This window comes from Pleurodeles waltl, chromosome 7, assembly GCF_031143425.1.
Source record: "Pleurodeles waltl isolate 20211129_DDA chromosome 7, aPleWal1.hap1.20221129, whole genome shotgun sequence".
Classification (NCBI taxonomy): Eukaryota; Metazoa; Chordata; class Amphibia; order Caudata; family Salamandridae; genus Pleurodeles; species Pleurodeles waltl.
Window position 1 is genome coordinate 1,359,440,158 of NC_090446.1, and position 17,470 is coordinate 1,359,457,627.

General features: G+C 45.4%; 1 protein-coding gene and 1 long non-coding RNA gene across 3 annotated transcripts in view; one reads left to right on the top strand and one right to left on the bottom strand.

Moving 5' to 3' along the window:
• Window positions 1-1,654: 1,654 nt before the first annotated feature.
• LOC138246311 (uncharacterized) lies at window positions 1,655-8,184 on the bottom strand. The gene is made up of 2 exons (XR_011194260.1): window positions 8,055-8,184; window positions 1,655-1,874 (listed from the first exon to the last, which is right to left on the bottom strand). It is a non-coding gene; the product is annotated as an uncharacterized lncRNA (long non-coding RNA).
• Window positions 7,210-17,470, top strand: part of LENG8 (leukocyte receptor cluster member 8) — a 130,015-nt gene continuing 119,754 nt past the window's right edge. The window contains exons 1-2 of one of the 2 annotated variants that reach the window (XM_069200799.1): window positions 7,210-7,520; window positions 10,479-10,650. In XM_069200799.1, coding sequence (XP_069056900.1) covers window positions 7,483-7,520; window positions 10,479-10,650 — 210 coding nt within the window. In that variant the 5' untranslated portion in view covers window positions 7,210-7,482. The remainder of the gene's footprint in view (window positions 7,521-10,478; window positions 10,651-17,470) is intronic. The other variant, XM_069200800.1, reaches the window with a different exon arrangement.

A 17,470-nucleotide genomic window follows, 5' to 3' on the forward strand; every position in this document is an offset into this window, starting at 1 on the left:
ACCTTACTAGAGATAGTACAGATTTGAAGGACTTGAAAGAACTTGGTGTTTGGGAGAAATTTGGAAAGGGAATTGCCAGAGTTGGGAGTTGATTTACCAGCATTTGGAATGAGTACTTGCAAAAATCTTGATGGGTCTATTCATTGTTTTGGTCTGTCTATTAGGATTATGGGGGGCATGCACAATTAATGATAAAATAAAGAGAAATTTGACTAAAAGAACCAGAAGAAACGAAGAAAGTGAAAGAGAGAAAATGTTCAATGAAATTTGGGAAAGCTCACATAAAGGGCAAGATATTGAAATGCGTATTATGCGCAAGGTGAAAAATTAAAAGTGAAAAGACAAAGGGAAAGGTTTGTGTGATGACGAGCGTCATCAGATGAGTGACTGAGAGAGCGTAGTTTAAATATTACATATGCTAAACGTGAAATGCTTATATCAAGGATCAATAATGCTGCATAGAAAACGACAACAATTAGAGTAATGCTTAAAAATGCATTTGGAAAATTTGACTATAACGTGTGTGGTCACAATTATATACATGAAACTAACAATTATAAATAAAACTGTTCATGCTATGGTTTATATTAACATTTATGTAAATGCATCTGTATAGAAGAAAATTCTCCTAGGCCTTAAATTAGCGTAAGTTGAAGATTTAGCTGTGTAGCTCTCATATTAAAGCATATTTTTTGTTTTTCAGTGTGCTGACTCATAAAGGGCCATGACCCTGCATTTGTTCTTTTCCTTCGTTTTATGTAGCCAATTCCATCCTGTTCCCATCCGCATGCTACCTGCCTTAGTATAAGTTTTATACAGATTTTGAAACAAAAGTATACGAAAGAATGTACATGACATTTGACCATGGACAAAGAAGCTCATGACCCGAGAAACGTGCCAAGACGGTGAAGTAACCCCGGATGTGCCACCTACGAAGAAGTCAATTATGAAGACCAATCAAAGTGTTATAAATTATCGTGGGGTGACAATTGGGATTACCTAATGTATAATTTGATAGGTCAAAGATAGTGGGGTATAGAGAATATCCAATAGAATTTTGGTGGAAGGGATTACGAAGAAGGGATAAAAACTCATGTCACAAAGGGACGCGTTATCAGTTCCAACAACTCATTTTCAAGTCATCCTCAACTTGTCAGGGAAAGTTTCCAAACCTAGCTGATGACTTCAAGAGCTTGATGATGTAGGATAACAAGAAAAAGACTTCTAAAGTAGTTAGATGATCAACTAATGACTCTGAGATTACTTCGAAAGTAATCCTGTTTGACCTGGGTAACAAGTATTTTCCTTTTAGCCCCACCCCTAAATCCGCTCCAAACTCAACCTTAGTCCATGGCTTAATTTAGTGAATACTTGCACTTATTTTTCTCATTTAAAGTACTGCCTGCTGCCCTGGGGAACCAGTTGGCAAGAAAGTGGGTAGTATGGGCGCAGAAACCTTAAACATCGGCTAGCCCTTTCTTCTACTTGGTAATTATCGGCAATACGACGTGAGGGTTTATTAGACCATCTATAGCAATAATAAGTCACGATGAGTAAATGATGCGAAGGAAGATGCACAACTGGGGGTAAATACGAAATTTCCTAGCTATCGTGAAGGAAAGTTTCAATTCTATTAAGGACACGGACGCGAGGATTATGCAGATCTTTCTTCACTTTTTATTAAACAGCAAGTTCAAAGTCAAACAAAACATGAACAAAAAAACTACAAGTTCCATGAGCCCGCCGCCATGGTAACGAGTATCCAATGAGGTGCACTCCTTCATGTTGGTATAAATATCCCGAAATGCGTCACACTTCCTCGACTTCACTGCGGAAGGAATCCTGGTAGAGTCAATTGGTTGTAGTTTCGAAACCTACAAAAGAGGTATAATTAGATGCTAATCCAATAGAACACAGAAACATACCGAAGGCAATAAAGTCATGAACCTTAACATACATTTAAATATAAAATGTAAATACATCTGAATCAAGTGCTGCCTAATGTAAATTAGAATATGAGCAGAATAACAATAAATAAAGGTATAAACGCAAGTATACTACCTTGCTACGCAGATAGATGTAATCGGGAGGGAACATACCAGCGTAATGTATGTGGGTGGGATAATCCTCGCCTCCGTGTCCTTAATAGAATTGAAACTTTCCTTCACGATAGCTAGGAAATTTCGTATTCTATCACAGGACCGGAGGCGAGGATTATGCAAGTTCAAAGCTTACTCACCACTAGTGCGGCTGCTTCATGAATTGGTTTAAAGTAAAACTTCTTAAAAGTAGAATCTGAAGACCAATCAGCAGCATGCATGATGTCCTCTAATCTGCCCCCCACTTGTATGGCTTTGGAAGCCATAGCTCCCCGAGTAGAATGGGCGCCAAAAACTTGAATATCTATTCCTGCCTCAGAGAGAATCCATCGAATCCATCGAATCCATCTGGCAATGGAAGGAGAAGAAACCGCCTTGAACGGTCTCTTTATAGAAATCAACAATTGATTCTCACCTGGAGGTCTACAAGAACTGGTCACTTCCTCATAGACTTTGAGACATCTAACCACAGATAGTTTCGGGGAATCAGGAAAAGCGGGATAGGATACCGACCTGGTATTAGTCTTTGTCCTCCTTGCAATAGTAAACGTGACTCCTTCTGGAGTAAAGACTCGAGCGGAAACATCCAGTGCTCTGATATCTGACACTCGCTTACAGGAAATGAGGCAGAGAAGCATGGCTAATTTGGCCGACAATTCTTTCGTCGACAAATACTGGTTGTCCCGCCAAGAGGATAAAAGATTAAGAACTAAGTTCACATCCCAGAGCTCCGAATATCTGGGTTGTGGAGGTCTGGAGAGTCTAATACCCTTAAGAAGTTTACATATCCAGGGATGCTCCCCGATCGGGAGATTGTTCAGGGGAGGGTGGCCCGCGGAGATGGGCGAACAAAAAGAATTGATCGTGCGATACGCCTAGCCGGATTCTGCTAATTCTGCAAGGAAATTGATGATGTCGGTAATACTGGCCCCCATGGGATCGCAGTGTTTGCCCACACACCAACGAGACCATCTATTCCATGCTGATCTATATCGTTTGCATGTACCAGGGGCCCAGGCCTGTGCGATGAAGTTATTAGCTTCCTGCGAAAGTCGGTTGTCTTGCCAACGATGCCGGAAATCTTCCAAGCTATGAGGGAAAGATGACCTAGAAGGACTAGAGGGTGACAGAAACCCGACGGATCCAGGAGTATTGAGGGAAAATCCGGGAGGCGAAGAGGACATTCGCACGAGAGTTCCAGCAGAGTCGGGAACCACGCCTGTGACCTCCACCAGGGGGTTATTAGAATCACCGTCGCCTCTTGGCGGCGAACTTGAGCAGCAACCCACGGGATAAGAAGAAACGGGGGAAAAGCATAACCCTGAAGGGTCCCCCAATGTTGGAGAAACGCATCTACTGCCGCCGCTCCCGGATCCGGACGCCAGCTGAAGTATAGGGGAAGCTGAGCATTCCAACGAGACGCAAAGAGATCCACTGAGCAGGGACCCCAACGATCCATGATCGCCTGAAAAACCGAGTGATGTAGTCGCCAATCGCTGGGATCCTGGAGAAACCGAGAATTCCAGTCTGCCCAGATATTCTGGGATCCCGGAAGATACTCTGCTGTGACTGAGATTTGGTGTTGAAGGCAAAAATGCCAAAAATCTTTCGCTAGTTCCGCTAGGGCTCTTGATCTTGTCCCCCCTAGACGATTTATGTATTGTACTGCCGATACATTGTCCATCCGTAGAACTACACATGAGACTTTGTCTCTCGTGAGAGATTTGATCGCAAATGATCCCGCCAGGAGCTCCAGGCAGTTGATATGCATGGTTAGTTCCTGCGGGGTACAGCGACCCCCGAACGAGATGTCCCCGCAACGAGCCCCCCATCCCTGGCGACTGGCGTCTGACTCGATCACCAGATCCGGGGCTGCTCCAAAAATGGCCCTGCCATTCCATGCCTCCATGTGGTCCAGCCACCAAAACAACTCCGTCCTTGCCTCCTGAGACAGAGAGATCAGCTCGGAGTACGTCACCCCTCGGCGAAGGTGAAACGCTTTCAAGCGTTGCAGGGCTTTGTAGTGTAGGGGACCAGGAAAAATGGCCTGAATCGAAGAGGAAAGCAGGCCGACCACTCTGGCTAACTGACGTAGTGAAATCTGGTCTCGTCGAAGGACTTTTCTCAGTTCCTTCTTTATCTTGGAAATCTTCGTCGTCGGGAGACTGAGAGACGCTGATCGGGAATCCACTAGAAACCCTAGGAAGATTAAAGATTGAGTCGGAGTAAGTTGCGACTTCTGTTGGTTGATCACGAAACCAAGGTCCTGGAAAAGCGCAATAGTTGTGTTCAGATTGTATATCAACTGAGACCTGGACTGATCCATTAAAAGGATGTCGTCCAGATAAATTATGAGGCGTATGCCTTGTAACCTCAGTGTTTCCACTACTGGTTTGAGAAGTTTTGTGAAGCACCAAGGTGCCGATGACAGGCCGAAGGGGAGTGTGGTGAATTCGAACACCTGGTCGTTCCATAAGAATTGCAGGAATCTGCGATGGGGCGGAAAAATAGGGACTGTGAGGTACGCGTCCTTGAGATTCAGACGAACCATCCAGTCTCCTTGTAAGAGGAGGTCGCAGAGCATGTGAATACCCTCCATTTTGAAATGTCTGTAAACCACCCATTCGTTGAATGCACGAAGATTGATAACGGGACGAAACCCCTTGTCCTTCTTCTCCACCAAGAAGATGTTGCTTACGAAACCTGTGGGGTGAAGGGAAGTGAAGGAAATGGCTCCTTTGTGAAGAAGGGCCTGAACATCCAAATCTATGAGCTCTGAGTCTTCTGCTGAGAACACAATGGGCGGAGGCAGTTTCTCCTGAAGTGGGGTACCCCAGAATTCTATCTGAAACCCTGAGACAGTTTGTAGAACCCATGCGTCGGAGGTAATGCGCCTCCAATTGTCCCTGAAAAACCTCAATCTCCCTCCAAAATTTTTGGGGGAAAAAGGGATAAGCCTTACCAGAGGGACCTCCTGGGGCATTAGATGCTCCTCGCGTATTTCTGGACCCCCTGCCTTTTCCCCTGCCTCTGTTGGGGAAGAAAGTTCCTTGTCTGCCGTTTCTCCAACCGTTGTTCCGGAAGGAACTGGGGCCTTGCTGGAAAGGATGGCCGGAAGAGCGACCCCTGCCTCGTCCGGCCCCGCCAAAAACCTTACTGGGAAAAATCTTTTTAATGGAAGATTGTGCTTTATCCAAAGCTGAAAAAGTAGCCACAAATTTTCCTAACTCTTTCACAAAAGGGTCGCCAAATAAATTGCCTTGGGCAACAGCCCCTGCCTCTGAGTTAGACAGTTCCCCTAACTTGGGGTCGATTTTGATCAATAAAGACCTGCGTCTTTCTGCAGAGATGGCACAGTTCGCGTTGCCCCGGAGACAAACAGCTCTCTGAGCCCATCCTGCTATGATGTCTGTCTGAAGGAGAGTGTTTGCTTGCTTGGCACGCTCCGCTAATTGAATAATCTGTGTGAGGGGACCTAACACATCAAGAAGTTTATCTTGGCATGCCCTCCAGGAGCGATCAATCCCTTTTTTTGGGATCCTTGGTATACTTGGCAAAAAACGTACACATTTTAGGGTCAATGTCAGGCGTAAAAGCGACCTTATCCGATAAAGACGGGCGTGGGCACTCCGCCCGTAGACGAGCTCGCACCTCTTTGTCCAGAGGTTGCCTAATTTTGCTGGCGACATATTCAGCTACCTTGTGGTCTGGACGTCACTCCGAGGAACGCGGATGGTAGATACCCTCCGGTTCAAACATATCGGAGTCAGAATTGCCGTGATCCGAAGGATCTGGTAGGGTAGCACCAGGACGCCAAGGGCGACCTGAGTCGTCATCCAAAGATGATGAGTCCTCATCTGAACCTCCCATGAAGCCTTTAGGGGATCTCAAATCAGGGTTCCATAGGTGGTGAAGCATGTCACCCATTACCCCGGGCAAACGGCCCTCCCGGGAGGGTAAGCGCTTATGCGCGCGCGCACTCTTGGGGTTGGATAAAAACTCACCATCCTCCAGGTGCCCCGCGTCGCGCTTGCGCATTTTCCTGGGAGCCGAAAGGGTAGAGGAATCACCCTCCGCTCCCGTCACACCAAACATGCCCGTACCCCTGGACACCTGTTCAGTAAGTTTAGCTACAGTATCCCTAAGAGGGGCTAAAGCGTGAGAAATAGCCTGTGAAAATAAAGCGTCCACCCCAGGGGGAAGGGTACGGTGAGAGGGACCCTCACCTGGGGACATGTTGGTAAAAGGTTCATTCTCTTGAGAGGATTGCATAATGAGGACTGGACAGAGTATACACCCAACAAAAAATATATATAATATATAGGGTAAATCCCTACCCTCTCTGTCACTCAAGTAAAGTCAAGAAATAATGCCTTCCCAATGGGGTAATCCTTACCCAAACGGGTGTCACAGGTAGGGAAAAAACTGCACCAGAGGCACGAAAACGTGCTACTGAGGTAAAAACCCTCAATTCTTAAAGAAAATAACAAACGCGAGGTGCGAGCGCCGAGAGCTGAGAGTAACACGCTCTCTGACGCTGAAAAACGCAGCGCGCGCGCCCTCTGGTGGGCCCGACGCGTATTTAAACACGCCGAGGGCGAAACAGAAAAATGAAACGCTCGAGCGGAAACGTCTGTTCCGGACCGCTCGTAGCAACGAACGTTGCTATAACAATTAAATACACGGAAAACACAATTGAAGCAGTAACGCGAGCCAACAAACAAACTTCTAACCGGAGGCAGAAAAAGGCACTTATCTGACTCGCAGCAGTGAAGAAAGAGGAAGTGTGACGCATTTCGGGATATTTATACCAACATGAAGGAGTGCACCTCATTGGATACTCGTTACCATGGCGGCGGGCTCATGGAACTTGTAGTTTTTTTGTTCATGTTTTGTTTGACTTTGAACTTGCTGTTTAATAAAAAGTGAAGAAAGATCTGCATAATCCTCGCCTCCGGTCCTGTGATAGAATTCAGGAGACCCATTTGATTTACGCTATTGTCTGCGTGGCTACATCACCGCCGCCGACACTCACGTTATGCAAACAGACGGTGGGCTAGTATTGTCCTCTGTCTATGTCTACGCATGACGTCGGCGGATCGTTGGGCGTCACACAAACTACGCGAGGCTTTCGCAGATGAAGAGCTGTCCTCCATTTTATGCATAGAGTTATAGAGACGTTTCTAATATTGGCTGTTCCGACAACAATAGGAGGTTCCAGAGTTTTGTGCGCGGCCGCCCGCCGTTGTCAGGAGAGACCAGAACAGCGCGTGCCCCCGCGCGGGCGAGGAGGAGAGCGGGCCTCGCGGGGAAATAACAGCAAGGGACAGCCGCCATCTTAGACACCACAGGGCCGGACGAAGGGGTAGAGACCAGCCCCGACATGGCGACCAACCTCGGGGACCCACGGGGAGCAGAATGGTGAGCGGGTGGTCTTTTTCATTACGATCTGTGGTCTGTTTGGTTATTGGTCTTTTCACTCGCACCCGTGCCGCTGGATGTCTTCTACACAGCCCGGAAGTACACGGGTAGCGCAACCTGGAATTCGGCCCCAGTACATCATGTAAATCAAAACCATGTCTTTCTAAAGTATTATGTATTTATTCAGTTCGCTAGTAAACCCCACGTCGTTAGCTACGTGAAATCTGCATCTAAAGGCCCCGATGTTCTTCTCCTCCTTTACTATCCCTTCTCCTTGAACTAAAATGCGCTCCGAGAATCGTCTGTAGGTCTGTCTGGAGCGGATTGAGTGGGTTGTTCTGGTAACCTTTGTCAACAATGGGTGTTTAATGCAACTGTAGAACTGCGAATGGCGTTCTAGTTATTTATATCATACTTTGTTCCACCACGAGTTCTCTCAAACGTCCTGGGAGAGACAGAGTAAAGACACTTTCTTATCTGAAAACTATTCCACCACCACAATTGATACTATGTTTAAAAGTTGCATGTAATTACCCTTACTATCCCATTGTGTTCAGGCCAAGGTTGTTTCGTAAGTCTCCCCAGTTTCCTTGTCACTGCCAAACTTGTCCTGCTTCTAGTTTGATGTGGTGTTCAGAATATGGCCGCCCTACAGAAAGGTAGTTGGTGGTGCGAACGTATTTGTCGTGTCATCCTACTTCTGGAATTGTACACGCGTCTAGAGTCACGGATGAGCCTTTCGCAGTGGATTGAAGGTGTGGCCAAGCAATTACTGTCAGTTGTAATCAGGACTGGGATTTTCGTGTTCGTCCTTCCTGTAGGATGCATCGCCAGCTGTTTCGCTGTAACCCCTTTGAATTTAGCCGCCAAAGTTTACGTTTCGGTTGGTAATGTATCTTAAAACCTACTCCTTTGGTTACTGAGTGTCTGCAACAATCACATGAAGAGATTTGGAAAACGTTGCGCTTCTTAAAAGCGTGATACTGACACAACAGTGACAAACTAGCTTTTCAATACAACGCGATCAGAAGTCATTTATTCTCAAGCAAGAATCAGACGTATGTTTGTAAAGTGCTTGAGCTATTTAAAATGATGCGTACATGTTATATTGGAATGTTGCTTTTTACTGTTTCCTTTAAGTCCCAATTCTCTGTGACGTTTCTCTCGTGATATGCAGAAATAGTGCCCACTCGTGTCTCCCATGCCAATGTCTGCAATTGTATGCCCCCCCCCCCCCTTCCCCTGCACCTACATACATAATGTTAGGTTATGAGTTGTACAGATTCCATGCATAGTTCAAGTGTTACCATGTTATTGAGGCCATTTTTCAGCACAGGTAAACAGAAGATGATTCATTAATAATTTCTGTAAGACACGAGAACAGTTCTCATGCAATTGATAGTGAGAAATTACACTAAAAAAATATACAGTTTCAGACCCTTACTGAAAGGGGATGGGCTCACAAGAAAAATTGCGTTTTATATCTTTGAAGATGTACATTTTCAAAGCTTTTTTTAAAGAAGTCTTCTCGCTTGGTAAGGCAACGAGTTCCAAAGAGGGTCTTTAATCAAATATGCAAAGCTGGATCAGTGGTTATGGCATGAGTTGTAAAAGGGGCTTTATGTCTTGTAGGTGGGGCCTTCGACCTGACATGATTTGAAGACTAGAGTAGTAACTTAAAATTTTATTATTTTTAGGTCCTGCCTACTAGACATTGCACTCGCTATTTGTTGGCGGAACATATTGCCTGTGTATAGTGGACGTACAGCCCTCCTATTACTTACCATTGGTTGTATTGGTCCCTCTCATCCGCTTGCTTCTTATTTGGTATCATGTGTGTTGCCTTTAATTCCTTTTTGTGCATTAGTCCCTCCCCTGGAGCATGAACAATTTACTTGTGTTTTCTTCCACTGCAGACAATGTTTTTTTGTGTACTCCACAAGAGTGTGTTTTCCAGCTCGTCTCCCTTGTGTACTTTTCTACTGCGTTCCTGTTGCTTCTTCTCTGCCCATGTGCTTTTCCCTTTTCCCCTCCATGATGTATTTGCGCAAGGGTGCACCCCGGCCATGCAGTGCTTTCTCACTGAATTTGCTTCTAGGCCCCCTGTACCCTATCCACTCCTTAAAGTCCATGGTGCTTTCATCCGTTTGCTTGTCCGCTCCACTATCCTTTCTCAAAGTCCCATACGCTTCAATTTGTGCGCGCGCGTTGGCGGGGGGTAGGGAGGGCCAATGAGGAAAGAAGCATCATGCTTGTTTAGTTATTTTAGTATTTGATTGCCATTGTGAAGTTCTTTTGTGGCATTGTTACTAGTGTGCCGTAGACAGAATATGCATTTGCTAGGCGTGCAAGCTATTATTAATGTGCAGTAGATTGTTCAGGTGAGGTTAAAAGAATCCGAACATTTTAGTTCGAACAGTCCGCACATCTCATGAAATTTGATTCATACATGCCTGTTTGAAAGGCTCTAGTTCTGTAGTAGAATCAGTATTCTTCAAATCAACACGAAGAACTCTAGATTCTAGTAGAAGCGGTGTTAATCCTCCACTTTGTGATTACCTCTTGACAGATTTTGCTTAGTTAAGGTTTGTGTAAATCTGTCCAGATGTTTGCTTGTGATGGGAGAAGTTTGACATTTGATTTGAATATTTCCTTGGGGTATATAGGACGTGTCATTTTTGTCATTCATATTTTCTGTGAAAGCCAAAAAATGTGCAGGATCTGGCTCCCTCTTATGTGCTGACCAGAAAATTCTAATCTGCGCAGGCCATATTCATTGCCAAGCCTTTCGGCGCTAGCTATACGGAGACCTGAAGCACTTAATTCAAGGCCCTGTACTGTGGATTCCCTTTGTAACCAAGATGAGGAAAGCCCTGAAATGTGAAACAGAGGTGTGTTAATTGTAGTGGGGAAAGTTTGTGATGGAGCTGGAAAGCTGTTCTTTTTTTCCGCATATAGGCTTCAGCATTATAATTTGGGAAACAGTGGCTCCATGGAGAATGGGATGGATGCGCAGATGCAGGAGAATCCGGAATGGGAGAAAGCCCGCCAAGCACTGGCAAGCATCAGTAAAGCCAACTCTGCTGCCAGTGTCAGTAACGAATCCAGTGATGGCCAGGAGAACGTACAGGTAAAGTGGAATGTTTTATCTTTAGGTGTTGTTTTGCAGCAGGTGGTGTGTATGGTATGGAGGTAGTATGTATCATTACACTGAGTCTCAGCATCTATTATTATCAGTCATATTCTAAAATCGCCACATAATCTTGCTGCTGATATTTTAGATTATTTGACTAACATCAAGGGTGATGAACAGTTTTGTAGCACACAATCCATAAATGTCTTTAGGAACACTTCATAGAAACATTTCAATTTGAATTGATAGTTGCATGACGACGTCTTTAAGAGAAAATATTTTTTTTTTATCACAGCCTAGATATCTTGGGGTAATTCAGAAAGCTAACCTGGATATGCATTTTGCCTGTGGCTTGTAACTCAGTCTCTTGTTTTCCATTTGCTGACGTGTTTTGTTTTAGGCTGTCCAGCTTGAGTTTGTACCTTCCCTTGTCCAAACCTTATTTACAGTATCTTTCAGAGTGCTCCTTTTCTTTAAACAGACCTGTAAACTCTGTTCCTATCGCGTTTGCTGTGCTTTTAAACACAAAGATCAAATGTCATCCGCTGTATTCTGAGTCGCTTGCTTTCTTTTCATTCTGACTTAAAAATTAGAGGATTTGTGTGTCAATCTTGTTGGATACTGGGGTAGGAAAGAGTTGGTTTTCTAACATACAACCCCATTTAAATGAACTGTGTAAATATTTCAGATCATATTGGAATTAGGAACACATGATCCATATTTTTATTTGTGAAGTGTGTTGGAAGCAAATACTTTGGTTTGATCATTACAATCATTACACAAGGTGATGCAATTACAACACATTTTCGTCTGAAGTGAATAGCTTAATTAGTAAAACTGTATGTCTGTGCAAATGTAATGGTCATTTCAATTGAAAACATGTCTGTAATGGCTGTGTGCTATCGCGCCATAAATACTCAGCTCTACGCTGCTTCACTCTGCTCTGCACTCAGCCACTTCACAATATGCCTCTCTACCCTGTACAACTCTACCCTATGCCAATGCACTCTGGCCACTGTACACCACTCCTCCCTATGCCACATCAATCTACTTTGTACCACTGTACTCTACACCACTCTGTGCTACTCTGAACCACTCTGTACCGCTGCGCTATATGCCGCTAAGCACTACTCTGCACTCCCACCCTTTATGCCAGTCAACTCTACGCCCTCCACATCACTCAACTCTGTACCACTGTACTCTTCTCTGCACCACTACACTCTACTATGCATCACTCTAATCTACGCCTCTGCATTGTATGACTCTGAATTCAATTCCAAAGCACCCTACACCAGTCCACACCACTCTTTGCGTCTCTACACTATTTCACGCCAGTGTATGCCACTCTACACAACTCAACACTATGCCACTCAATACGCAACACTCTGCCAGTCCACTCTAAAACACTACTCCACTCTTTGCCTTTCCACTCTACGGCACTACACGCCACTAACCTTTAGCTATGCTGAACAGCAGTCACACTGTTGTGCAACATGGCTAAAACACATTTGCCATCAACAGACTGCATGCAATCTTCAATACAGAGTTGTTTGTATGAATTGTCAGTGTTGTTCTATAGTGGGTTCATATCTTGACCCAAAATATATTGGTCCATGAAGTTAAAAGTACATTTTAGCAGTTGTAACACTACTGAGAAAGGTAGTCTTCACCCATCTTCAATTGTATGTGGAAAATAACCTGCTGTACAGGCAGATTTCAGAACAGGTTTTGGAACTGAAACCTATCTTCACCTCAGCCATAGACAAACTCCGTATGTTGCTGATGGTGGCCGTTCAAGAGTAGTCATACTCCTGTCACCTTTGACACTGTCCACCATGACACTATTCACCGTAACAGTGAAGGCTTTTTTTTTGTTTTTTTTTTTTTTTTGTACTATGTGTAAGGAAATGCCTCCTTGGCATGGTTACCCCCTGACCTTTTGCCTTTGCTGATGCCAAGTTATGATTTGAAAGTGTGCTGAGGCCTGCTAACCAGGCCCCAGCACCAGTGTTCTTTCCCTAACCTGTACTTTTGTTTCCACAATTGGCACACCCTGGCATCCAGGTAAGTCCCTTGTAACTGGTACCCCTGGTACCAAGGGCCCTGATGGCAGGGAAGGTCTCTAAGGGCTGCAGCATATCTTATGCCACCCTGGGGACCCCTCACTCAGCACAGGCACACTGCTTGCCAGCTTGTGTGTGCTAGTGGGGATAAAATGACTAAGTCGACATGGCACTCCCCTCAGGGTGCCATGCCAACCCCACACTGCCTACAGGTATAGATAAGTCACCCCTCTAGCAGGCCTTTCAGCCCTAAGGCAGGGTGCACTATACCATAGGTGAGTGCATGAGCACTATGCCCCTACAGTGTCTAAGCAAATCCTTAGACATTGTAAGTGCAGGGTAGTCATAAGAGTATATTGGTCTGGGAGTCTGTCATGCACGAACTCCACAGCACCATAATGGCTACACTGGAAACTGTGAAGTTTGGTATCAAACTTCTCAGCACAAAAAATGCACACTGATGCCAGTGTACATTTTATTGTAACATACACCCCAGAGGGCACCTTAGAGGTGCCCCCGGAAATCTTAACCGACTACCCATGTAGGCTGACTGGTTTTAGCAGCCTGCCACACTCCAGACATGTTGCTGGCCACATGGGGAGAGTGCCTTTGTCACTCTGTGGCTAGTAACAAAGCCTGTACTGGGTGGAGATGCTTATCACCTCCCCCTGCAGGAACTGTAACACCTGGCGGTGAGCCTCAAAGGCTCACCCCCTTTGTTACAGCACCCCAGGGCATTCCAGCTAGTGGAGTTGCCCGCCCCCTCCGGCCATGGCCCCACTTTTGGTGGCAAGGCCGGAGGAGATGAGAAAAACAAGGAGGAGTCACTGGCCAGCCAGGACAGCCCCTAAGGCAACCTGAGCTGAGGTGACTCTCACTTTTAGAAATCCTCCATCTTGCAGATGGAGGATTCCCCCAATAGGGATAGGAATGTGCCCCCCTCCCCTCAGGCTACTAACCCCCCAGACCTAAACACACCACTAAATTCTGTATTTAGGGGCTCCCCAGAACCTAGGAACTCGGATTCCTGCAACCTAAGAAGAAGAGGACTGCTAAGCTGAAAAACCCTGCAGCGAAGACGGAGACACCAACTGCTTTGGCCCCAGCTCTACCGGCCTGTCTCTCCACTCCTAAAGACACTGCTCCAGCGACGCTCTCCCCAGGGACCAGCGACCTCTGAAGCCTCACAGGACTGCCCTGCATCTAGAAGGACCACGAACTCCTGAGGACAGCAGCTCCGTTCACCAAAGACTGCAACTTTGAAACAACTTGCGTTTCCCGCCGGAAGCGTGAGACTTGACACTCTGCACCTGACGCCCCCGGCTCGACTTATGGAGAACAATCACTTCAGGGAGGACTCCCCGGCGACTGCGAGTCCGTGAGTAGCCAGAGTTGACCCCCCTGAGCCCCCACAGCAACGCCTGCAGAGGGAATCCCGAGGCTCCCCCTGACTGCGACTGCCTGCTTCTAAGAACCCGACGCCTGGACCTAAAGGATCCGAACTCCAGTGCAGGAGTGACCCCCAGGAGGCCCTCTCCCTTGCCCAGGTGGTGGCTACCCAGAGGAGCCCCCCCCCCCCCCCCCCCCCTTGCCTGCCTGCATCGCTGAAGAGACCCCTTGGTCTCCCATTGATTTCAATTACAAACCCGACGCTTGTTTGCACACTGCACCCGGTCGCCCCCGTGCCGCTGAATTGTCTGAGTGTGTGTTCCTCATTTATTGCTTGTGTATGTACAACAAATGCTTAACACTACTCCTTTGATAAGCCTCCTGCTCGACCACACTACCACAAAATAGAGCATTAGAATTATCTCTTTTTGCCACTATCTTACCTCTAAGGGGAACCCTTGGACTCTGTGCATAACTTGCCTTAGCAGTAGTCAATTCTCTGTCCCACAGTCTTGTGTAAACTGTCAGCCTAAGGGCAGGGCCACTGTACTAGTTTGCTGTTGCAGCTTTTTCAGCATAAATGTAGCTATTCCCTGCTAGTCACATAATCCATAGCCTGCAAATTCTAGCTCAAATTGATCAGAAGTTACTACAAACGTGCCGTCGTGTGCTGCGCCGTGGAAGGCCCTTTATGAAGGTTGACTGGTCCCCTTTCTGTTGCTTCTTGCTGTATTTGGATGTTAAACTGGGACTAATTATGTGAAGTATTTGCACAGTCACAGTGTAAAAAATGACATTTGTAATGCTATCACAAAATTTGCTGCATTATGCCGCTTAATTTAGTTTTTTTGTCATAATCTAGTCAACCCTGCCACATATTAGTCCTCTCCTGCCACATAATGCTAGTTGCCCTGGCATTGAGGTTTGCACTGCATGGGACTGAGCTACTTGTCCAACATGCACCCATGTCCTTGACTCCAAACAATATTTCATGAGCTTAGGCTGCTACAATTCAACTCTATTCTGTGTGTTCACTTTGGCTGGTAGTTACCCAAATGTCATTGCATCAGTCTGTGGCCACGGTAGGAGATACCACAGTTGTGTTAAAGGGGCATAGGCAATTGACTGCAGGATTAGTTCAGGTGTGACAATGCGGGTAACCACTTAGTCAGAAACACCCAAAGCTGCCTTTGCCTTTTGTATTTGTCTGGCAGACCACATTACTCGATGAGTCTAAATTCTTGCCCTCTTTACTTTTTTAACATACTATTTTCATAATTTGAAAAACTGCTTTTTAGCCTGTGTACTTCCTAGCCTTTTGTAGCTCATAATTACTTTTTTATTATTATTTTGAGTACTATTTATCCCCTTTTCGATTGTTCTACAGACTACACACTCGTGTGCCATTCTTATCTGTGTCCATGAGGAAACATCCCAAACATGACTCCAGTAATGGTGATGGGACGCACCTTCTTAACACGCATTTGCGATGCAATAGCTCTCGCATTTGAGTTAGAGCTATTGGCATTGTAAATTCATAACTGCCACATAAATCCAGTGGCCCTGCATATAACTAAAACACTTACATTTACCTTCCCCCTCTAGCTGCAGCCAAAAATGAAAATGTTGCCATTTATCATCCTAATTTAAACCTGCCATGCTGATTCCAATAGAATACCACTTTCATCACCCCCCACCATCAGCGTTGCTGGGTGGCTAATACGATTCCCAAAACGAGACCGCCAAATAGAAGTAACGTGAGAAATAAACCAGAAGGTTCGCCCAAACGTATTGTGTTCAAGCAGTCATAGTGTGATTAGGATGTTAGATTGGCCTGAATTATGGTCATAATTGTAATAGGGAGAGATTATTAAAACGTATACAATTATCATATAAAGCTTTATCAGAAATACGCTTTTGGCATTAGACTACATTGCTCAAAACAGCCCCTAAAGGGCATCTTAACAAATATCATTTGTAAGTAACATGGTCATGTAACCATATTGTTAGCCCTTAGAGGGAATAACCCCGTGAAAAAAACAGGAGAAAGTAATGCAGTATAAACATACATACATTAGCCCCTAAAGGGCATTTTTAGGATTTTAAAACAAAACTCCTCCCAGCTGAAAAACAAAAGTTGTAGCCATGAGAAAGCTTAAGACACTGAATGGTGGGAGGAGCTATTTGGGGTCCTCACTAACCTAGTGTGGGGGCCCAGAGGTGATGTAGACTTAAGCTTTTGAAGGTGGTCCCATTGTCCTAGGACCACCACAGGCTGAGTAATGAGCAAAAATGTTTTTTAAAAGTAATGCCATGCAGAGCATTATGGGGCAGGTTTTTGTGCTGCAAATATTATAGTATGTTCACTGCAATGCTTAGTACAGCCCCAAGAGGACACCACAATAAAATAGCATTTGGAAGAAACATGGTCGTGTAACCCCACAGTCAGCCCTTAGAGAGCATAACTACATGGAAAAAGAGTGGGAGAAAGTCATGCAGTGTGACCATATATTTAGCCCCTAGAGGGCGTAGGGCATTACTAATTTTCAAGGCTAGCAGGACTGATGCAATGATACCAAAGCGCATAAAACATAAATAGGCAATAGTTCAATTTCTATCTGACACTTAAGTCCATTGACAACCCTGTTTCTACAAACCTCACAGTAGAAGGCACACAAGTCACAAAGTAGGATCAATCTAGTTTTACCTGACAGGGCAACATTGTCGATATTGTAGTAAGCTGGCTCTGTATATACTTTTCCCCAGAGGCTAACGTAGATAATACTAATGTTCTCTCTTGTCGTAGTGTGGTCAAGCAGTTACGCTTATCAGAGGGCAGTGCAAATCATCTGTTGTGTACACAGTCAAGAAAAGAGGCATTCACTCAACGACTAACTCCAGGTCAATGTTTTTTATATAACAAAAATATATGTTCGGTGGCATGTGTAGCTGCAGATACACATGCTGTGCATAGTATGCCGTCTGGTGTTGGGCTCGGAGTGTTACAAGTTGTTTTTCTTCGAAGAAGTCTTTTCGAGTCACGAGACCGAGGGACTCCTCCTACTTTGGTTCCATTGCGCATGGGCGTCGACTCCATCTTAGATTGTTTTTTTTCCGCCATCGGGTTCGGGGTCCGTTCCATCAGTTTCTATGTTGCACGCGGTCGGGCCGACCAGGCCCCGACGGGTTATCAAAATTACCCCGAAGGGCTACCGGAGCGTCTTCAAGATTCGGTGTCGATCTGTCTAATCTAACCCGATACCGAACGAAACAATACAGACGGATTTTTCCGAGATTCTGACTAACTTTCCGACCCGAAACACGGAGCGAAAAGGAACACGTCCGAACCCGATGGCGGAAAAAAA